This window comes from Octopus bimaculoides, chromosome 24, assembly GCF_046866305.1.
Source record: "Octopus bimaculoides isolate indiv1 chromosome 24, ASM4686630v1, whole genome shotgun sequence".
Taxonomy (NCBI): domain Eukaryota; kingdom Metazoa; phylum Mollusca; class Cephalopoda; order Octopoda; family Octopodidae; genus Octopus; species Octopus bimaculoides.
In genome coordinates this window covers 24,256,486-24,281,485 of record NC_142951.1, presented here as the reverse complement: position 1 = coordinate 24,281,485, position 25,000 = coordinate 24,256,486, and the positions used below count along the sequence as shown (strand labels likewise).

Here is a 25,000-nt window from a genome sequence, read left to right as displayed (position 1 = left end):
ACGTTCATCCTGTTGCTCAAAATAAGTCATAAACAGCAGATATGGCGTCGGCATCACTGAGACACTGGTTCCCAGCCAGGTGATTGTCAGATGGAGCTAAATCGCCAGGCATCTAATTGTTGTTGTTGGCACTCCGTCGCTTACGACGTCGAGGGTTCCAGTTGATCCGATCAACGGAACAGCCTGCTCGTGAAATTAACGTGCAAGTGGCTGAGCACTCCACAAACACGTGTACCCTTAACGTAGTTCTCGGGGATATTCAGCGTGACACAGTGTGACAAGGCTGACCCCTTTGAATTACAGGCACAACAGAAACAGGAAGTAAGAGTGAGAGAAAGTTGTGGTGAAAGAGTACAGCAGGGTTCACCACCATCCCCTGCCGGAACCTCGTGGAACTTTGGGTGTTTTCGCTCAATAAACACTCACAACGCCCGGTCTGGGAATCGAAATCACGATCCTATGACCGCGAGTCCGCTGCCCTAACCACTGGGCCATTGCGCCTCCACTGTCAGGCATCAGCAAGCCAGAAAATGAAGTAGACATACCTCTCTTGTATATCTTCGCTCGCTCGTGGAGCAAAGCCGCCAAGATATACATATTATCTTTTATTTCTTTCAGTCATTTGACTGCAGCCATGCTGGAGCACCGCCTTGAAGAATCTTTGGTCGAAAGTATTGACCCAAGTAATTATTTGTCTTTAAAGCCTGATACTTATTCTATCGGTCTATTTGCCGAATCGTTACGGGTTCGTAAACACACCAACATTAGTTGTCAAGCGATGTTGAGGGCGACAAATACTGACACAAAGACACATGCATACACAATTGTATATGTGTATGTGTGTGTGTGTGTGTGTGTAAGAAGGGTTTCTTTCAGTTTCCGTCTACCAAGTCCACTCACAAGGCTTTGGTCGATCCGTGGCTAAAGCGAAAACATTTTGATACCATGAATTGAGCCAATCTGAGAACCTCTATGCGGTCGCTCGACCTGTTAGAAATGAGTGCTAAATCTCTCTTGCATCATACGAGATTGTCTTGAAAGCAATACTGTCAGTGGATCAAAACTATCATAATATCTAGAAAGACAATGAGATGGTCACGGTCGGAACGTTTTGGTTCTACATAGGTCCGGTTGGGCAGGATTGAACTGGAGATAAACAACAACAACAGCAACAACATAACAACACAACAACAACAACAACGCCATCGTTAGTACTGCCACTAAATGGTTACCTTTACACGACGACGACGACGACGACGATGGCTACCACCACCACCACCACTAACAAAACCAAAGCTAGCACCACCCTTTTACTGTCACCGCCGCCATCACATATAGTACAATTACCACTACCACTAACAGAACCACACCTCCGCCTATACACAGACACACACACTAGCAGCAGCACCGCCCACCACAACCACCACCACCTCAACAACAACAACAACACCTCCACCGCCGCCACCACCGCCACCACCACCACCACCACCTTCACCGCCACGTTCAGACGCCAGACGTGTTCAATTAGATTCTCTATCTTAAAGACCCATAAAACTCGTGACCTTTCGCTAAAGTTGTCCTTCTCCCTTGACCAATTCACTAATTGATGCTGCTTTCATGTTTATATACACACAGACACAAAAATATACATACTTACATATACACACACACACACATGTAATGTAATTATACATTTACACACACACACACACACACACATACTCACACACACATATGTATACATACATCCATATATACATACATACATACACACATACATACATACATACATACATACATACACACGTGCGCGCGCATATGCATGCATTTCTATGAATGTATATGCGCGTTTGTGTTCGTTGGAGACAAACATTCAACTTGGAAAACTATTCGATACTTCATATCAAAGTAAAATATATTTAAGCCGCGGGCATTATTTTAAGTTACATCTTGAGATTTTTCCTACGCACATACACACACACACACACATACACCACATCAGTAGATCTGTGTGGTAAGAAGTTTGATTTTCAGCCTCATGGTTCCGTTGTTCAGGCCCACTGCGTGGCATCTTCGGGGAGTGTCTTCTACTATAGGCTCAAGTCGACCAAAGCCTTGTGAGTGGATTTGGTAGACAGAAACGGAAAGAAGCCCATCATATATGTGTGTGTGTGTGTGTGTGTGTGTGTGTGTGTGTGTGTGTGGTGGTTGTCTACTCTTTATGCAGTGTTTGACCACCTCCTATACCTACACCTTAGCACTATCATGGCATCTGATGTGGCTTTTTAAACCAATGATCTGAAATGATACCCACATAGGTTGCACCTCCGATTCGGACCAAGAGCTGCAGATAAGTTCTTGCTCTTTGTGGATCGTAAAATGTCTTTTGAGGCCTCTGTTGGATTTGCTAACCTTCTGGCATACACTGCATTCAAAGGTGTTCACAGGCATATAGTCAAAATAGTTGGTGGAGATTTGTTTTCCGTGCGTTCTATCTATCTATCTATCTATCTATCTATCTATCTATCTATCTATCTATCTATCTATCTATCTGTTTGTTTGTCTGTCTGTCTGTCTGTCTATAAATATATTGGGTCATCCCATAAATAATGCGGTTTTTTATACTTCTTTTATTTTTCAAAATCAAGATGAACAAAGTTCTTTTTAAATCTATAATATACTCTCCTTCATTTCCTACAATGCTCTTCCAACTATTAGTTAGTCTTGCAAGGCCCCTCTTCCAAAATACACTTGTCTGTGACGAAAAATACTCCTCCAGTACTGTTTTGACCTCGTCTACAGAATTCATATTTTTCCCATCCAAATGATTTTGAAGACAGCGGAATAAATGATAATCAAATGGGGAAATGTCCGGCGAATATGGTAGGTGGAGCATCGTTTACCATTCAAACTGCCCCAGCCTTTGGAATGTCATCCTCACTGTATGTGGCCCAGCTGATGGAAGAACACCTTTCATCTTGAAACCAAAGATGGTCGTTTTTTCTTCTAGCGCTGACTTGAATAACTGGTTGAATGAACAAATTCAAAGCTTCTCTGCTACTTCCTCAACAGTTACGATAGGATTTTGTTCCACGAGGGTTTGCAGGACGTCCTCGTCGCGTTCTACAGATCTTCCAGGACGAGGTTCGTCTTTTAAGCTGTAGTTTCCGGCTCGGAATTTCTGGGATCACCGTTGACGCTGGCTTACGCTTATTGTCCGATCCCCATTTACTGCATTAATATCCTTCTTTCTTTCACATGTCCACTCTTTCTCTCTCTCTCTCTCTCTCTCTTATTATTACTCCCACTGCCACCATCAACACTACTACTTTTAATAAAACATCATCAACTCTCCCTAAATTTCTTTGTCTCTCTTTCTCTCCCTCTCTTTTTCTTTCTCTCTCTCTCTCTGTCTTCGCTACCGCCCTCACCATCTCTATGCCTATTAATTCCCTCCTAGCATGAGGAATAGAAGTGTCACTGAATAATATGAGAGGTGGGGGGTCATAATGTGTGACACACTGACACACAGAAATTAGTTTTCGCATTTATTATATATATATATATATAGAAACACACAAATAAATTATACACACTCACGTTTGTATGTATACAAATTTGCATCCGGCGGGATTTAAGCTTAAGACGTAGAGATACGGAACTAAAATAGGATTTATAATAACCATTGCCAAGTAACATTTACAGGGATTGACATTATGCCCATTTCGAAACAGTGACCTCTTGCTAAAACACGACTTACATGATTCATCATCAAACTACCAAATTAGAATCGATAATAAATCATTATTTCAACATCTAACTTTATTGTGTTTGTTGACTCTCTCTCTCTCTCTTTTTTTTTTTTTTTTGGTTGTTATACTATGACAAAGTTGTGACATCGTTGCCGTAAACACAGTCATCAATTATGAATGATCTAATGATGAGACAAGAGTACATGGGGACATGATGTGTGTGGAAACGAAATGGTAAAGTAGGTGCGAACATACTTAATGCAGTAAGGCAGCGAATTATTATAGGAAATAAAGCTTTTTTTACCTTTTGGTGTTTCATTCGGGCTGAAGTACACCGAGTTCAAATTCCGTCGAGATTCACATTGCGTTTTATCCATTCGAGGGTCGATAGATAAATTACCAGTCCTTGGTGGGGTTCTTCTTCTTCTTCTTCTTCTTCTTCTTCTTCTTCTTCTTCTTCTTCTTCTTCTTCTTCTTCTTCATCCGTTCTGTTAGGAACACACACACACACACATGTTTATTATTATTATTATTATTATTATTATTATTATTATTATTATTATTATTATTATTATTAAGGCTGGGAGCTGGCAGAATCACCAGCACGCTGGATGAAATGCTTAGCGGCATTTCGTCTGCCGCTACGTTTCCGCCGAGGTCGACTTTACCTTTCATCCTTTCGGGATCGATAAAATAAGTACCAGTTGAACACTGGGGTCAATGTAATCGACACATCATCTCCCCCAAAATGGCTGCCCTTGTGGCAAAATTTGAAACCATTATTATTATGATTAAGCCAGTGAACTGGCAGAATCGTTAGCACACCGGTCGAAATGCTTAGCGGTATTTAACCCGTCGCTACGTTCTGTGTTCAAATTCTGCCGAAGCCGAACCTTGCCTTTTATCCTTTCGGTGTCGATAAATTAAGTACCAGTGAAACACTGAGGTCGACGTAATCGACTATCCCCCTCCCCAAAATGTTTGGCCTTGTGCCTATTGTCGAAAGGATTATTATTGTTATTATTATTATCATTATTATTATTATTATTATTATTATTATTTTTATTATTATTATTGTTGTTGTTGTTGTTGTTGTCATTATTATTATTATTATTATTATTATTATGAACTATTTCGTTGACAGAGGGCTCTATATGGAATCTTGGAACGAAATGCCGCCATCGATAACCCCAACTACATGGCTTTCCTTCGACGTGCACAACTGAAACGAGGTTCAAAGGTCACAAACAGAGCCGGAAGTAGTAAGTGACACTCTTTTTCAGTCTTCATACTAATGCTAGTTGATAAGCAGAATCGAATAATATATTTTTGTGGTATTCAGACACCTCCCTTTACATTGATATTTCCATTTCTGTTAAGGCTGACTTTGCTTTTCCTCCTTCTGGGATTGATACAATAAAATGCTCGTCAAATAAAGAAAGATATTAATTAATGCACTATCGGTCCCTAAAAGTTTGCGGTATTGCGTGGAAGTTAGAAACCATTGTGGTTATTCGGAAAGAGAGGTGGATGCAGGAATCGGTCAAACCACGGATTAAATTTATGGCGGTGTTTTACGTTCTGAATATAACTCATTTTCGTAGTCGATAATTGAGTACCATTAAAGTATTAACTGTAACTTCCTTCCAAATATTGAGTCCGTTTTTAACGCTTGCATCAGATGATGAAGAACAGTGCTGATGACCACTTTCGAGGCTTCCATGAATGGTGTGTGAAGGGGAAGAAGCCATCCTCAAACTGAAGACCTGCCCGATATACTTACTGTAACACCATCCTTTTAGCAGGCATGTTACGAACGAGCTCTGTCTGTCTTCTCGCGTCACTCTAAATTTTAAGGATCTGACGCATACTTTGATACACTTTCTAACAGACGAGGGACTGTACCCTCAGCTACGTGGAGGCCAGCAATCTTACTAACTCCTCCTTCGAGGACATATAGAAACCTTCACACACTTTTTTGATACAACAGATACGCCACTTTCCTTCTTGCTCTTTCCTGTATGAAATTCTCGAGCTAAGATGCATCCACTCTTGCAACGCATTCAGTTCATATTTTCCTTTTCTTGGGATCTGATTTATATCCAGTACTTCCCTGTCACGCACAATGTTAGCAAAAGATAAGTTTCTATTATTGATATCCTTCATGCCGTCCATACTTCTTCAAGGTTTAAATTATCCTATCAAACAGTTTTATTTCCTTCTTAAATGTGTAACATTGTGTCTTTGCGTCTGATTCTCTGTGTGTCGATCCAATTGTTACGCCTTCGGCTACTTTTAAAGCGTGTTTTGTGAAATTGTAGTTTTTCGTCAATAAGAATGCTGCCATCATTGTGATAAGTACATCCTTCCACTACCCCTGGATGTTGATAAGGTGAATATGGAGCAAGAATGTACATGGTTGTTCATCCACAATACCTACAGCGAAGGAAAACAATACTATAGGCAAAACTTTCCCCAACCATTGAGCAGGTGTATGTAAAGTGAAATCGCTTTTTGCTAATATGTCTCAGTCAAATCAGGTGCAAAAAATGCTTTCCTGCGTAAATCGAGAGCAAATTCAGTTCTTAACGGGAACCCCTGAAAGCGTCCGTTCCTAGCAACATTCAATAATAATAATAATGATGATAACAATTGCAGCGGGGAAGGTGTCTATAAGCCATTTAAGAAACACACAAAAACCGTTCGATTCACTTCAACATTTAAATTTAATTTGCCAAAATATTTTCGTCGCTTTGAGACCGCGACCTGTTCACTGACAAAATTCCGCGCTGCATCTCGGAATTTTGTCAGTGAACAGGTCGCGGTCTCAAAGCGACGAAAATATTTTGGTAAATTATATTTAAATGTTGAAGTGAATCTAACGGTTTTTGTGTGTTTCTTAAATGACTTATAAACACCTTCCACGCTGCAATTGTTTTCGTTCCAACACACGATCTCAGATCAGGTCACTTGCTATGCAAGTACATCTCCGTAAATAATAATAATAATAATAATAATAATAATAATAATAATAATAATAATAATAATAACAATAATAATAATAATAACAACAACAAAGTTTTGTGGAAAGCACAATGAGAGCTCCTGTTGTTTGCTCAATGCACGCTTGTGCCAGAGATTTAAGTGGAGAATCATTTGTTTTTATAAGCATAATGTTGTCAGGCAAGATATACAAAGTTAATCCGTTACAAGTCATATTTGCAATAGATGAAGCTACTTCTTCGAATGGCGTTACTGAAGAAAAAAAAAGCAGATTTACTAACGTTCCGCAAAGCCTGTGTATGAGTACTTGTGTATGTATTGGTGTGTCTGTTGGTGTATGCATATATGTGGTTGTGTGAGTTCGTGCGTACCGTGTGTGTGTGTGTATGTGCACATACTATTCTTGGTATCACATCGACCCCAGTACTTGACTGGTACTTAATTTATCGACCCCGAAAGGATGACAGGCAAAGTCGACCTCGGCGGAATTTAAACTCAGAATGTAGCGACAGGCGAAATTACTTATTTCTTTATTACCCACAAGGGGCTAAACATAGAGGGGACAAAACAAGGACAGACAAGGGGATTAAATCGATTACATCGACCCCAGTGCGTAACTGGTACTTAATTTATCGACCCTGAAAGGATGAAAGGCAAAGTCGACCTCGGCGGAATTTGAACTCAGAACATAACGACAGACGAAATTACTGCTAAGCATTTCGCCCGGCGTGCTTACGATTCTGCTAACTCACCGCCTTAATAACAGCAACAACAACAACAACAACAACAACAACAACAACAACAACAACAATAATGATAATCGGTTACATGTTTCTTAATGTTTTTTTTTTTCAAAAACCATTTTTCACAGATCGAAGTCTATGTCTCTGGAAGGTTTGTCCAACGGCACCCTGGATGAACACAGCATGAGGCGTGACAAGAAACTTCAAGTCTGCAAGGATCGATCCTGGAGCGTCTCTTTTCAGCCAAATATCGAGGAGAAGTCATGTGGATCAAAATCAAACAATAATTCTGAATTTCAGGAGGATAACGTGAAAAAGCGGCGGGGAGCTACAAATACCCCGCATCCACACATCAGACACCAGCAGCACCAGCACCACCTCTACTACTACTACTACTACTACTGACGTTATTAATGAAACCATTACTACGGCAACAGCGGCACCAGCAAACAATATCAACAACCATATCTGTTGGTACTGACACTACGAATATTTTTATTATTATTATTATTATTATTATAACCGCAGTTAGCAGTAACAACAAACAGGACCACATGACCAATACTAACAACAATATACATACATAGTTATATACATACATGTTACACACAACCATATATATATATATATATATATATATATATATATATATATATATATATATATATATATATATATGTATATATATATATATATATATATATATATATATATATATATATATATATATATATATACATATACACATATACATGTGCGTATGTGTGTGTGCGTGTGTGCGTATATAATGCATACACAATCATAATACACAACATACACCTATATACATTGCAAGATAATACACACGCATGTATTTCATGCGTAGACATGTACCAGATTCAAATTACTGCAACTGTATGAAAATTTATACCGATTAAAACAATTATCAATTCAAAAACTGTTGTTTTCTTATTAATTAATGTTATTGTTGTTGTAACTGTTGTTGTCTATCAATGAATAAACTCTTTTTAGAATAAGATTAATCTGACAATGATGAAAAGGTCCAAAGAAAACATAAGCCTAATCTGTCGTTTCTAAAGCTTCATCTGCTTCATTGTTAAGAACTGAAAATGGAACACGACAGTTCCAAACAAAGAAAGCAATGTAATGCCGGGAAAAAAAGGAGACTAATATTGTGGTCTGATTCTGTGGCTATGTGAGCGTGAGAGAACAAGGTTCCTGCTATGCTCTGATCCTTCACATGTTTTTAAGATAGTAATTTGTGATTCGAAGGAGTTTTTGCTGTTATTTCTTCTAATAGATCGAGCGAAAGTGTAAGGCCGCTTTACGTTCTATTATCTTTTTGCCCTTCAAACATCAACACAGCACACTCTTAGTTGCAAGAGGAAAACCTGTTTTTCTACACATTCTATATTATGTATTAATAATTTTATATTGTGAGGTAGTATATAATGCGTTAAAGGTTACCATTATAAGTGAAAGCATAACTGTGTCGTTAAGAAACTCGCTTTGCAACCATGTGGTTCGGGTTCGCTCCCCGCCACCCGCTCACCGCGCGGTACCTTCGGCAAGTTTCTGTCAACCAAATTCACTCACCTGAGCAGACCGAAGTCTGGTGAGTGAATTTGGTTGACAGAAACTACGTGGAAATCCGTCGTGTAATATATATTGGTGGGTACTTGTGTCTATGTTTGTTCCCCACCACAATCCTTGACAACCGGTATTGGTTTGTTTACCGCGCCGTTATTTAGCGGTTCGACGAAAAATACCGATAGAATAAGTAGCAGATTGAAAAAGAAAAATAAGTACTAGGGATGATTTGTTCCACTAAAAAGAAAAACATTCGATGCGATGCCCCAGCATGGCCACAATCCAATGGTTGAAACCAGTAAAAGAAGGGAAGATAAAGTTACAGAATGTCGGCATCGACAGAGAAACTTTCGCAATATTAATCCGTTGAATCGAGTTGCCCGCCTCTCTCTCTCTCTCTCTCTCTCTCTCCCTCTCTCTCTCCTTCCCTTTCTTTCACTCCGTGTTTGCATTTGTGTGAATGTATGTACACGCGCGCTCACACACACACACACACACACACACACACACACACACACACACTTTTATCTGCTTCAGTTGACTGCAGCCATGCTGGAGCACCGCTTTGGGAACTTTTTAGTCGAATGAATCGATTCCCAGTACTTATTATTGCTTTTAAGTGCGGTACTTATTTTATCGGTTTCTTTTTACTGAACCACTGAATTATGGGGTCGTAAACAAAACAACACAGGTTGACACAAAGACACACACATGCATAGAGAGATAGATAGATAGATAGATAGATAGATAGATAGATACATACATACATACATACATACATCATTTAACGTCCGTTGGCCTGCTGAAATGGGTTGAACGGTTTGATCAGGGCTGGCAAGCCGGGGAGCTGCACCAGACTCCAGTCTAATTTAGCATGATCTACGGCTGGATGTCCTTCCTAATGCCAAACACATTACAGAGTGTGCTGGGCGCTTTTACGTGGCAGCGCACGGGCGCGTTTACGTTGCACCTCCACGATTGCTTTACACCACCTGCCGGATCAGTCTTAATTATTTATTATAATTATATGTGTGTGTGTGTAATTATTTTGATATAGAATTCAGATGCATTATGCCTCGTCGACAAAATAGTTAAAAAGGGAACAGAGAGCGGACGTAATGAAAGACATAAGTGATAATCAAAAATACATGCATAGTACACAGTCCAAATCAAACGACAGGACAGATCTATAACCTATAGGATCCGTTTCTTTAATCCCGAGCTACAGCTTAATGTCGTCTGCGTTATTTTAAACAGTAACATGCTTCAAGTTGACATATATTTCGTTGATATACGCAACGAATGACTGGGTGCCAAGAACAGAATTCCTGAACACCGCAGCGTGCAGAATGTTCTGCTATCCTGACTATTCTTTTCAACCGAGAATGAAAGACTTTAACCAGTTTTAAAGGTTAACCTCCGGCTCATTGCAATGATCTTCGCTAGATATAAAGCTTCGACGAATTCGAGTAAGATAACATTCACCCATGAGTCGCTGGCTGTGATAAACGTGATGCCTTAAAGAATTTCTATGAGCTGGTCACAGAGGGTGAAGTTAGGAATAAATCCAAATTGTAGGGTCAAAAGAGGTTACGACAGTTCCGGGAGTGAAAGAGGACACAGGATTCCGTCAATTTCGCGATACAACTAGTGATAGATGATGTGCGGTCGCCCTTTCTGGAACAGAGAGATAAAGCCGGACATTTTCCTCTGCTCTGAGGTAAGAGAATTATTAAAGGGGGATTGAAAGAGGAGCTAAAGATGGTGTAGTGTGTGTGCGTGTGTGTGCGTGTGTGTGCGTGTGTGTGCGTGTGTGTGCGTGTGTGTGCGTGTGTGTGCGTGTGTGTGCGCGTGTGTGTGTTTATGTGAGTGCACGCGCGAATACATTTATGTACATGCACACAGATACATACAGAAGCACGTGCGCGCGCACAACACACAGGGTCTATCTATTTATGTTTGTATGTATGTATGTATGTATGTATGTATGTATCTATCTATCTATCTATATATATATATATATATATATATATATATATATATATAAAACAAATAATAAATGAGTATATGCATATATACGTACAGGACGTTGCAAACAAAACAAAGACAAAAGAAATAATAATAACCAGAGTACAGAAAACACACAGGCCACATAGAGAGCATTTTCCTTCATCAGCTGCCCCCATTCTAACACACGCGTTTCGAAGAGTTAGGGCAGGACGCATCGCTAAAATGGCTCTTCCCACTGACCACAAATTATATTTGTATACACAAATTGAATTAGTACCATGGAGGAATGTAGTGGCGGACAGAAAACAAGACAGGAAAACAAACGGAAAAGGCTATACGGCCAGATGTGAAAAATTATGTGTATATTGAACGCTGTGAAGCAACGAACTGGAAGCGGGACGAAGTAAGTTCGTATGTTTGCTCGGCGATAGCCAAGGAAGAAAAGAATTAGAAACTGGACACATGTGACCAGCGAGGGGTAAGGAAGAAATATAGTAGTAACAAAAGGAAGAACGAGAGGGGGAAAGAGAGAGATATAGTAGTAACAGAAGGAAGAATGAGAGGGGTAAAGAGAGAGAGATAAGTAGTAACAGAAGGAAGAACGAGAGGGGGAAAAAGATATAGATATAGAGATAGATAGAGTCGCGTCAGAAAATATAAAGTTCAAAAACTTACTTACAGGGATGACGCGGGCGTTCGATCATGTAAAACAGATAATAAATGAGTATATGCATATATACGTACAAGTATGTGCATACCTACATCTACCTGTATATATATGTGCATATCTGGGTACAGGACATTGCAAACAAAACGTAGACAAAACAATAATAATAACCAGTGTACAGAAAACACACGGGCCACATAGAGAACATTTTCCTTTATATATATATATATATATTAAATAAATAGATAGATAGATAGATAGATAGATAGATAGATAGATAGACAGATAGATACATACAGACTCATATATAAACGTGTATATATATATATATATATTTAGAGACACGCTATAAATGTTTGCGTACGTGTGTGTATGTGAGCATGCAAATGTGTATATATGTGTTCATCTGTGTGTATGTGTGCGTTGTGAATGTATGTTTGTGTGCGTGTGTTTGCGTATGCGCGCGCGTTTGTGTATGTATGTGTGTATATGTATGTATATATAATCAAGCGCAATAAACGTGGTTTTCTGACACAACAGGACCATCAGATTATAAGTTAGTATCCATTAAGGAAACGTGTACTCTAAGACAAGGAATAGGCGAATCTTAGATTACGGGACATATCATTTGTCGGAAGTGTCGAAAGTGTCAAATCTATCCTCAAACACCATAATTATAAACTAAACTTCTTTAACATTCAATTTTACGATCAAATTATAAAATATGATTCAAGGGAAAGTACTCCTCAGAATCACTTGTTATCTCCCTTTAAACGTACGCCTAGAAGCAAAGAAATAGTTTCTTCGAAGACGATCTCCTTCTTGAAAATAGCTGCCAGTTATCGGTCATATCATACTCTACTATATTATGTAAAAAAGACGGAATGGTCGTGGCCAGAACGCTTTTTCTCCTTAGCTTTACTTCACTCGGAGAAAAAACATTGACGGTGAACAAATGCGATCGCTATTTGTCAGATGCAGTTTCCCCCATCTTGTCTATCTGGCAAAACCGTAGTCTTGGGTCAAGTGAAGAGCGAGAGAGGGTTCTTGGCTCAGCTGGAACGTGGTATAGCACTATCAGTCAGGCAATGCAATATGCAAAGGGAGCAATACAATATGCACCAAAAAAGAAACGTAACTCTGGGCGATTCGCTCCACTGAATATTCATCAAGGCAGTGCCCCAGCCTGGCCGTAGATAAATGATTTAAAATCGGTGTGATGTTTATACGAATGCCTATATATATATATATATATATATATATATATATATATATATATATATACATATATATATATATATATATATATATATATATATATATATATATGTATATATACATGTGTGTGTGTGTGTGTGTGTGTGTGTGTGTGTGTGTGTATGTATGTATGTATTATGTATATATACATACACATATATATATATATATATATATATATATATATATATATATATATATATATATATATATATATATATATATGCGAGTAAAAATAAATACAAAAAAGGTGGGGTTTTTTGTATGATTGTGTATAGAGGAATATATATATATATGCTTATGTCTAGGTATATATATTACGAGTATGTATCCATCTGTGCGTGTGGGTATATATATCTGTATATATATATATATATATATATATATATATATATATATATGTACACATATGTATATATATGTACACATACGTATGAATATATATATAAACCGACATCTCACCCCGTAGCCCTTAGTGCATCAGTGCACCACCAAACACTCTGCAGCCACCATCCCCACCCTCTCCCACATGGATCCTATTCCACCCGTTCTTCTTATATCTTTACTACATTTGGTACATTACCAAGTGTTTGTTTAAAGTAGGGTGTTGATTAGATTATTGCCATTTTGAACCTGATGACCACCTCTATACATACATACATACACACATACATACATACATGCATACATACATACATACACACATACATACATACATACATACATGCATTCATACACACATACATGAATACATACATGCATGCATACATACATACATACATACATACGTACATACACATATACATACATACATACTTACATACATACATACATACATACACGCACTTATATATAGTGCATCTGTGTGCATGAGTGTGTGTGCATGTATGTATGTATATATATATATATGTGTGCGTGTATGTGTAATATATATATATATATATATATATATATATATATATATATAGAGAGAGAGAGAGAGAGAGAGAGAGAAAGAGGGTAGATAAATATATATATATGTACATACATGTATATCTCTCTCTCTCTCTCTCTCTCTATATATATATATATATATATGTATGTTGTATTCATATATATGTATATATATATGTATACATATATGTATATATATATATATATATATTTACATACATATATATGTATACATATATGTATATATATATATATATATATATATATATATATATATATATATATATATATATATATATATATATATATATATATATATATATATATATATATATATACAGAGAGTGAGTGAGAAAGAGGGTGAGAGAGAGAACGGGAAATGGAGTGGGGTGCAACGGCATGTTGGTTTAAAGAGTTTGTTTAAAACATATTCTTGGTCAAGAACATACTGAAAACTGATAATATGTAGATGGTAGAAGTCGGTGGGGAAGGCCGGATAGATGTTATGATGACGATGATGAGGATAATGATGATGATGTGGTGGTGGTGGTGGTGGCTGTGTTGGTGATCATGATTATGATGAGGGGAGACAGATGAATTAAAAGTAATGTATCTATACTCATAGGTACATACGCACATATATACATGTATGTGTGTGCGTGTGTTTGATAATGGGCAAGACTCGTCGGAGAAGAAATGACACAGAACAAGTAAATGACCAATATTTTTACATAATCAAACAAGATATAAAAAAAAAATAATAATGACCCAACGAAATTGGTAAATGAACGAACAAATTAGAAAATCAATTAACGGGGAAAGAGCTGGAATACCAAACCTTGAGTCAAAAACAAGTAACTTTTATGCGTTACCCATAATTAATAGTTATAAAGATATACATAACAGTTTAAAGGACCTCTATACACGAACTTCTTTTACTTGTTTCATTCATTAGACTGCAGCCATCCTGGGGGCGCTGCCTTGGAGAATTTTTAGTCGAATGAGTTGACCACAGGACTTAATTTTCTGTTGTACTTTTCCTTCTCTATTGCTGAACCGCTAAGCTACGGGAACCTAAACACACCAACACCGGTTGTCAAGCGATGTGGAAGACAAACACACACATACACACATATAAATATGTACGACGGGCTTTCAGTTTCCGTCTATCAAATCCACTCACAAGGCTTTCGTCGGTCCGAGGCTATAGTAAAAGATTCTTGGTCAAGGTAACACACAGTGAGAGTGAACCCGGAACCATGTGGTTGGGAAGCATGCCTCTTACCACACCGCTACAGCATGGACTTCCTAAATTACTTTCCAAAATGAGTGAATATGGAGACGATCCTGATTTATTTCGATGTGATCAGCCTCTACAGAAATATCATCCATAGATCAAGAGTGGAAGTAGTAGAATTCTGGATAGACGAATACGCTCACAGAATTCGGGAGGAATTCCCAAAATAATTAATACTAGAAGGATTACGATTGGTACTAGAAATCAGCTTTAAACAATAGGGACAACAATGGGGACCGGAGTCGCCCCCACATTTGCAACACTAATTACAAACAGCCGAAAATAACCACCAAATCTTAAGAGACTCTTAGCAAAGGTAGAATTTATATTTCAAAAAATAATAATAATGCAAGTAACAAAATGCGAAGACCTTCGTTGTGGGTTGTGTTAATTAATTAATTGAACGGAATAAGACAAAAGAAAAATTTGAGAATGGGAAGGAATTAAAATATGAATTGCAATGCAAAAATCTCATTTATGGTATGACATACCCACAAGGAAATGAATATTAAATCAGTCAAACAGGATCAAGATAAATACATTGGGTTAGGATACATAAGATTTGACGGGCACAGGGAGGAATATAGATGTTGCACGGATGTAGTTGAACCAAGAAAGAAAGGTCAGGCTTGGCTGAACATCGGTCACGTGGGGAGAGAGAAGAGAGAGAAGTAGAGGCAGAGGGATACATTTATGCGTGTGTGTGTGTGTGTTTATGTGTGTGTGTGTGTGTGTTTGTGTGTGTGTGTGTGTGTGTGTGTGTGTGTGTGTGTGTGTGTGTGTGTGTGTGATTGTGTGTGTGTCTTTGCGTCTGCGTTTGTCTCCAACCAACGCCTGACAACCGGTGTTGGTGTGCCTACGAGCACGTGACCTAGCGGTTCGGCAAAAGATATAGATAGACTTAATACCAGTCTTAATTAATAATAATAATAAAGTACTAGGATTGATTCATTCGACTAAAACCTATTCAAGGCGGTGCCCCAGCATAGCCGCAGTCTAATGACTGAAATATGTAAAAGATAAAAGGTAAGCAGTCAGACCAAAGGTCCCAGGTCTAGGATGCACCTCTCTCTCTTTCTCTCTCTCTCTCAGACACACACTCTCTCTCCCTCTCTCTGTCTCTGTCTCTCTTTCTCTTCCTCCCTGACATGAGTTACTGAGGCTCATTAAAGGGTTGTGTGACTTACTGCCCCTCACCCTTGACAACCACTATAACCACAACTACCAGCACAATTTCCATTACCGCCACCACCACCATCACAGCTACCACAACCACTACGACCACAGCCATCGCAATCACCACCACCACCACCACCACCACCACCACAACTACTACATCCACCACCAACACTACAACCACAATTACCACCACCACAGCAGTAACCATTATCACCAGCCACCAGCATCACCACAACCACATCCGTCGCAACCACAAACACAACCACCATTCATCCCACACACTACCGCTTTTTTTTACTTCATCACCAGCACTAGCACCACCACTAACCACCAACCACCACCACCGCTACAACCATCACCCCCACCACCTCATCCAACACCCCCCCCCCACAACCACCACCGCTCCCACCACCACCACCACCACCACCACCGCAGCAGCCGTCGTCACCACCATCTCCACCATCTCCACCATCTTCACAACCACCACCACCACCACCACTGCCACCGCCGCCGCCACCATCATCATTCCTCTGCCAGCATCACCAAAAACATTTGAACTTTTAATCTGGCACTAAGTTTGTTGTTATGACGTCAGTATAGTTCAGGAATTCAGCGTATGTCCGTGTGTGAGTGTGCATATGTATGTGCGTATATATGTATGTATGTATGTATGTATGTATGTATGTATGTGCCTGTGGGCGTGTGTATATGTCTATAAATACATATGTGCGGGAGTGTGTGAGTGACTCTCTGAGAGTGCTTATAAACGTGTGAGTATGCGTGTGTGAGTTTATGTCTGTGCATATATCTATGGATGTAGGTGTGTATGTGTGTATGTATGACAGTATTGTATGTGAGTGCATGTGTGTACATAGAAGTACGTCTGTGCATGTGTGGGCGTCTACATGCATGTGTGTGTGTCTGTGTGTGTGTGTGTGTGTGTGTGTGTGTGTGTGTGTGTGTGTGTGTGTGTGTGCAAGTGTGTATGTATTCGTCTATGTAAGCCCGCGTATTTCTGTGTCTGTATGAGTATGTATGTACGTATGTATGCACGTATGTATGCAATAATGTTTGTAAATATATATATATATATATATAATGTATATGCGTGTGTGTGTGTGTGTGTGTGTGTGTGTATGTATGTATGTGTGCATGTATGTATGTATGTATGTATGTAAAAACGTACGTGAGAGCATTAATGCGTATGTGAATGTATGTTTTTGTAAATGATTACTTGGGTATATTTCTGCCTTTATCTGTGAATATGCTTGTGCGTGTGTGTGTGTGCGTGAGTGCGTGTGTGTGTGTGTGTGTGTGTGCGTGAGTGCGTGTGTGTGTGTGTGTGTGTGTGCGTGAGTGCTTGTGTGTGTGTGTGTGTGAGTGCGTGTGTGTGCGTGCGTGTGTGTGTGTGTGTGTGTATGATTAATTTAACCATTCACTAAAACAAGATGGCAAGAAATTGACCAAAGTTTATACTGACTGACATTCGTGGCTGGCTCAGTGGGTTAGATTGTCGGCAAGAAACCTCCGTGTGCATGGATCGTGTTTCGTATCTCGTCACTTACCGGAACTTCACTATCGCCATAGCCGTAAATTATTATCAAACCTCGACGTATTGACTTTCAATCAAACACCAACTTTGAATTTATCACTAACACCAAAAACAACGACAGGTGAGGGAACAACATGCAGGTGTATTGATTTGACGTTCGGGAAGAACAGAAATGTCTTTGACGCTTGGAATCTACGCTTTTCGAAAGAAACGTATGAGAGGCGGGAAAATCGGAAGAGAGAGAAAAAACGAACAGAGAAAAATGTATGTCGGAATTAAAAGTTTAACGCGATGAAATACTATACATTGTACACAATACTTGCGTGTGTGTGTGTGTGTGTGTGTGTGTATGCGTACATACACACGCGTACGAGAGAGGAAGAGAAAGACATAGAGGGAAGGAGAGAGAGACAGATAGATAGAAAGAATTGTACCTAAAGTAATGCAAAAGTAGACATAACTTTTTTGTTAACTGACATAGGTCTTTCAAATTGTACAGATTGGTAGAATAACTCTTCTCTATACAATAATGTTACGCAAAACAGTCTCCATTTTATGCGATGCATTTTCGTCGTCGTTCAGCAAACTCACGAATCACGAATGAAAAAATACTGTCTGCAGTATTGTACCGAATTCTTCACATCCACCTCCATCTCATCGAATCGTTAGCTCAGAAGATTATTTTCCTTGGGCTGAACAGGTGGAAGCTGGGTTAGGAGAGGGTGTCCCTGATCCGTGCTGTATGGTGGACAAGGGACTACTGATTAGTCCAATTTTCTGTGGTCACGCATTGTCATAGTGAATTCGGACCGTTTCCAGATTGTTTTTCCATCTCTTCCTCTAAATGGCTTCTCTAAACTTTTTGAGTGCCTCAAAGCACCGCTCGCTGTTCACAGTACAGCTACATTCCAGAAAATCAAAGAGAATGAGACCCCTGTCATTCTACAAAACAATTATGTTTTCCTATGCTGACCACTGACTAGCTCCTGGAATTCTTAGACCTTGGAGAAAAGCTGTGACGCAATTCTATGGAGTGAACCTTTGTTTCTAGATCATACACCCAAATTTTGATCCCGTCACCAGATTGGAAGAAAAACGTGCATTCATTGATTTCAAACGTTTTCAGCTGATCAGAGCAGACATACACCATTTTCTTCTTCAAATCAAGCGTCAGCTACCAAATTGTGTACCGTCTCTAGCTTCTTCTATAATGCATTATGACCACAGTCTGTTTGTGCAGCAAAATCACGGACTGTGACCTGTCTGTCCCAGTGAATCAAATCGTCTGATTCAGGCGATTCGTGCCAGTAAGTGGTCACAGTTGACTGTCTCGTATCGCAAGGGTTGTCTTCAATGCTGGTTTCCCTATCTGTAAACTTCTCAGTGGTCATTATTTTTGTCGCTGGTGACATTTCCAGGAACAACCTGAAATCATCTCTTTGGAGAGCTTGTCCCCACTTCTTCATCGAGAACTCAATGACGACACGTTGTTTCTGATTGGAACCCATTATTTTTCCGCAATAAAGAGCAAGAACAAGATTTTCTATAGAAACGAGTTCCTGTACCAACATGGCAAATTTGAACAACCTGTATCAGTAAATAAAACCTTACGTCCACTCTTGCATCACTTTTGATAGAACCCTCATGTGTATACGTACATACATACATACATACATACATACATTCACACACGCATATATACATACATACGTACATACATACATACATACATGCACATACATACGTACATGCATGCACATATACATACAAACACACATACATACAAACACACATACATACATACATACATACGTACGTACGTACATACATACATACATACATAGCCACCCGCACACACATATACACACATGCATAGAGACACACGGACACGTTAAATGCTTGCAAGTGTATGCATATGCGTCTGTGTATAAAATGTTTTTGTTGCGTTTATATATTAATGAATATATATGCATGTATGTATATTCGTCTATGCCTGTATAATATACATATATATGTATGTGTAATATGTGTGTGTGTGTGTGTGTGTGTGTGTGTGTGTGTTTATATATATATATATATATATATATGTATATATAAACTTATATACAAACATATATATATATAGTCATGTACACACGCGCGAATGTGTGATGAATGTTTAAATAACTTTATATATATATATATATATATATATATATATATATATATATATATATATATATATATATCCATAGTTCTATATATAAATAAATCTTTCCTTATCTTCATCATTCACTCTCACATTTCAACTCTGTATATATATGTGTATGTGTATGTATATATATATATATATATATATATATATATATATATATATATATATATATATATATATATATATATATATATATATATAGATGTTTGCTGCTAAACCATGCAGCCAGGAAATATTCCATTTAGCCTACAGATGTATTTAACCCAAGAGTCAAAGTGTCTGGCACGATGCCATCGACTTCTCGTATTGTCTGTTATAAGTGACGATCTAATAGCGGAGAATGTACGGAGGCTGTACTGTACGTTTTGCACTGTGTGGCGTTGGCGGCGGTGGTTGTGGTAGTGGTGGCAGTAGGTTTTGTAATTGTGGTAGTGAAAGTGCTGTCTGCGTTGCTGTTGTTAATGGAGATGGCGGTGGTGGTGGCGGTGGTGGTAATGGTGGTGGTGGTGGCGGTGGTGGTAATGGTGGTGGTGGTGGCGGTGGTGGTAATGGTGGTGGTGGTGGCGGCGGTGGTGGTAATGGTGGTGGTGGTGGCGGTGGTGGTAATGGTGGTGGTGGTGGCGGTGGTGGTAATGGTGGTGGTGGTGGCGGTGGTGGTAATGGCGGTGGTGGTGGCGGTGGTGGTAATGGCGGTGGTGGTGGCGGTGGTGGTAATGGCGGTGGTGGTGGCGGTGGTGGTAATGGCGGTGGTGGTGGCGGTGGTGGTAATGGTGGTGGTGGTGGCGGTGGTGGTAATGGTGGTGGTGGTGGCGGTGGTGGTAATGGTGGTGGTGGTGGCGGTGGTGGTAATGGCGGTGGTGGTAATGGTGGTGGTGGTGGCGGTGGTGGTAATGGTGGTGGTGGTGGCGGTGGTGGTAATGGTGGTGGTGGTGGCGGTGGTGGTAATGGCGGTGGTGGTGGCGGTGGTGGTAATGGTGGTGGTGGTGGCGGTGGTGGTAATGGTGGTGGTGGTGGTGGTGGTTTGTATTGTGCGAGTGCATGAAGTACTGAGATGGTGGATGTGTTGGTGGTGCTGGCAGTTTGTCTGTGGGTGTAGGTGTTAATACGGGTGGGTATAACTGTGTAGCGGAATGGTGGTGTCTGGGTTTGTGGAAGTGGGTGTGGAGGTGGTGGTGGTGGTGGTGGTGGTGGTGATAAATGTGTCTTGTTGGTGGTTGTGGTTTTTGTTGGTGGTATTGAAAGCAGGAGTCTTGAGTACGGGTGATAGTTTCGATAGCGGTGGATTAGCAACGATTTACGGAGTAAACGCGCACCAGCACCACCTCCGCCACCACCACCACCACCACCACCAACAACAACAACAACAACAACAACTACTACTACTACTACTACCACCACCACCACCACCACTGCTGTTGCTGCTGCTGCAACTACTACTACTACTACTACTACTACTACTACTACTACTACTACGACGACGACGACGACGACGACGACGACGACGACGACAACGACAAAGCAATCGTGAAACAGCGAAATTTTCTCAACCGAGATTCCCTAGACCCTAGAGGTCACCAGGGGCTCCGCGAGAAATGATGATAAATAAGCTTAATTATAAGCAAATACACTTTCGAGTAATTTTTTCCACTGAATTCTATATTCGTAATTTTATTAGACACGCAGAGCATAATCCGTAGGAAAGGGTAATTTAGTTATCTGCGAGTAGTAAGGAGACCTTATGGGAAAAGGACTTCTTAACTTAAGATTGGTGGCACAAGGGAAAGGGTAAGTCGATTACATTGACCCCAGTTCTCAACTGGTGCTTATTTTATAAACTCCGAAGGGATGGATGGCAAAGACGATTTCGGTGGAATTTGAACTCAGAACTCAGAACATGAAAACGGACGAAATACCGCTAAGCATTTCACCCGGCGTGCTAACGTTTCTGCCAGCTCGCCCCCTTGAGAACTTCTTAATATTCTTTTCTACTCAAGGCACACGGGGAAGGGGTCAGTCGATTAGATCGACCCCAGTACGCAACTGGTACTTAATTTATTGACCCTGAAAGGATAAAAGGCAAAGTCGACCTCGGTGGAATTTTAATTCAGAACGTAAAGACAGACGAAATACCGCTAAGCTTCCGCCCGGCGTGCTAACGTTTCTGCCAGCTCGCGAGCAAATTCAAACTTTTCAAAGACACTTTTATGATTTCTTTAATCTATTGTGAAGCATAAACTTTTTGAAAGAAAAATAGAACAGAATTAATAAAGAATTATTATAATTTTTAAGTAGCGGTTCCCTGAGACACGGAATACACTTCAAGTGTTTTCCAAGAGTAACAAAGGCTGCAGGGGGGAGTTTACTGGAAAGAAATTAAAGAGACACGGCAGAGTTTTACTTACAAAGGTTTATTCATTGATTCATCATACAACTGTTTCTGCAGCGCATCATATTGTCAGAGTACTTTTGCTTGGTATTATCTTTTCTGACGAAGTATTTTACTACAGAAACAGTTTATTACTGAATAAATTTAACTTATTTTTCTTTGATTACACTATGTAACAAAATTTTTATTTCTTCTTTGTCTTTGGTTAGTAAGTGTTATTTCTTATTTGCTTATATCTAGAAATCAAAGTAAATGACTACTATTCCCTCCAAACTTTGCTTTTCTAGCCTGGACATCAATGTTTTCAAACCGACCAATTTTCCATTGCATTTTAGACAAATTCAGCGCTGAGTTGCTGAAGGAGAAATATTGCCATAGCAAATATTCTACCCAATATCACAGATTTGCTTGTCAGTTGCTTGACCATAATCACTTGAGTCTGTCCCTTAGTGGCTGACAATATGTGCATCTCTGATGATGAGCAAGAGTAGTGGGGGAGCATCATAGCCATGTGTTGAGAGGAATTATTTGGGGTTTGAATAAATGTAACAAAGGCAAAGTCTGAAGGAAATATTAACCATTTTTCACACTTTCCAATTGAAAGCAAATAGAAAATACCAGTTGCTACCCAAGCAAAAAAAAAAAAAAAAAAATCGCGTTAGACAGTGTAATAAAATTTATCATACAACTGTTACTGCAGCGAATCACATTGTCAGAGAAGATAAGTCCGAAAGCTTTATTTGCTGTTATCTTCTCTGACGAAGTTTTTTGCTTCAGAAACAGTTCTAAGAAGATGTATTACTGAATAAACCTAACTTGCTTTTCTTTGATTATAGAATCATTATGTTTACTTTATAGCTATTACAGCCTTTTCATCTACGTCATAGGATTATGTGAATATCAGCGTGTATGGATTATATGGTGCTCCAAAGAATGATTACATATCGTGATTATACGCACGAAAATTCTAAATTTAGTTCCAGTTACCTAGTTTGCTTACATTTAAAATTCTTTTAATTCTTATTATATATTTTGTTTTTCTACATATATTTTTCTAAGTAGGAAAAGACCGCATTTGTTCCTCTTAAAGTTCCTTTCGAACAAGTTTTGATTTCATTCCAGCACCCGTTACCGTGTATTGTGTGCAAACGGGTGCTTGGTACCAACGTATATCGGAAAAGATAATGGACGAAAGGGGAAAGGCAAAGATCCTGTGGGACTTTGACTTCCTTTACTATTATCATTATTATTATTATTATTATTAGTAGTAGTAGTAGTAGTAGTAGTAGTAGTAGTAGCAATGTGGTGAGCTGGCAGAATCGTTAGCACGCTGGACGAAATGCTTAGTGGTATTTCGCCCGTACTACGTTTGAGTTCAAATTATTATTGCGTTTTGATTTCTAATATATTTGAAGGAATTCAGAAAATAGTTGGCAAGTTTGTTGCGGCAGTTCGCGCATTTGGGCTCACTTTCAGCATTGAGAAAACTGAAGGTTTATTACAACCAAAACCTGAGATGAAACATACTCAAGATTCAAATGTGAAGATGACAATAAGCCACTCAAATGCGTCAGATCATTTAAATATCATGGAAGTGCGGAAAACTTTAAGAGTACTCTTGATAACGAAATCAGTACTAGAATATTGAAGGCTACAAATGTTTTTGGAAAACTTTCTCATCGTTTGTGGGATGTACACAGTATCAGTTTGAAAACTAAAATAAGTATTTACAAATCTTGCATTTTGAGCACACTTTTGTACGGGGCAGAAACACGAACTCCCTATTACAGGCATATAAAAAACTTGAAAACTTTCACATGTGCTGTCTGCGCAATATTTGCAACATAAAATGGCAAGATAAGATATGAAATGTCAAATTTTTTGAAAAATGATATCTCCAGTAATGAAAGCATGCTGTTGAGAATTCAGAGCAGATGGGTTGGACATGTTCAAATGTATGATGATCGCATTCCGAAAATTCTTTTGTATAGCCAACAAGTATGGGATTCGTCAATAAAGGATGAACCCCTGCTAAGGTATAAGGATAAGTTGAAATAATCACTAAAATCACAACAGCTTAATTTAACATCATAGGAAAGTTATTGCCTAGATCAGGGGTCGGGGAACCTTTTTAACCAATTACCCCAAAATATACTTATTTATGCCAACGTTACCCTGTTGATTTGAAAGGAAGAAAATCATAGATTCTTTGAATTCAAAAGGTTTATTGAATCTGTTTATATGGAGAATGCAATTATAAATATAAAAAGTATAAAACAAATGCGATAAAATATATTAATACCCTCATAATGAAACAGGATTTTTCTAGAAGCCTTTTCACTTCAGGTTTTGGAGAAATGATGTTTCATTTTTGTTACAATTACATGGAAATTGGGGTATTTTGATGCCAGAGCAATTTGGATACAATCTTCAGGGT

General features: G+C 39.0%; 1 protein-coding gene and 1 long non-coding RNA gene across 3 annotated transcripts in view; one reads left to right on the top strand and one right to left on the bottom strand.

Moving 5' to 3' along the window:
* LOC149131231 (uncharacterized) overlaps positions 1-8,435 on the top strand; it is a 20,526-nt gene extending 12,091 nt beyond the window's left edge. The window contains exons 3-4 of one of the 2 annotated variants that reach the window (XM_089341085.1): positions 4,897-5,014; positions 7,627-8,435. In XM_089341085.1, the coding sequence (XP_089197211.1) occupies positions 4,897-5,014; positions 7,627-7,685 (177 nt within the window). In that variant the 3' untranslated portion in view covers positions 7,686-8,435. The remainder of the gene's footprint in view (positions 1-4,896; positions 5,015-7,626) is intronic. The other variant, XM_089341086.1, reaches the window with a different exon arrangement.
* LOC128250819 (uncharacterized) overlaps positions 4,168-25,000 on the bottom strand; it is a 482,529-nt gene continuing 461,696 nt past the window's right edge. Inside the window, exon 7 of the long non-coding RNA XR_008266801.2 lies at positions 4,168-4,240. This is a non-coding gene — a long non-coding RNA (uncharacterized LOC128250819). The remainder of the gene's footprint in view (positions 4,241-25,000) is intronic.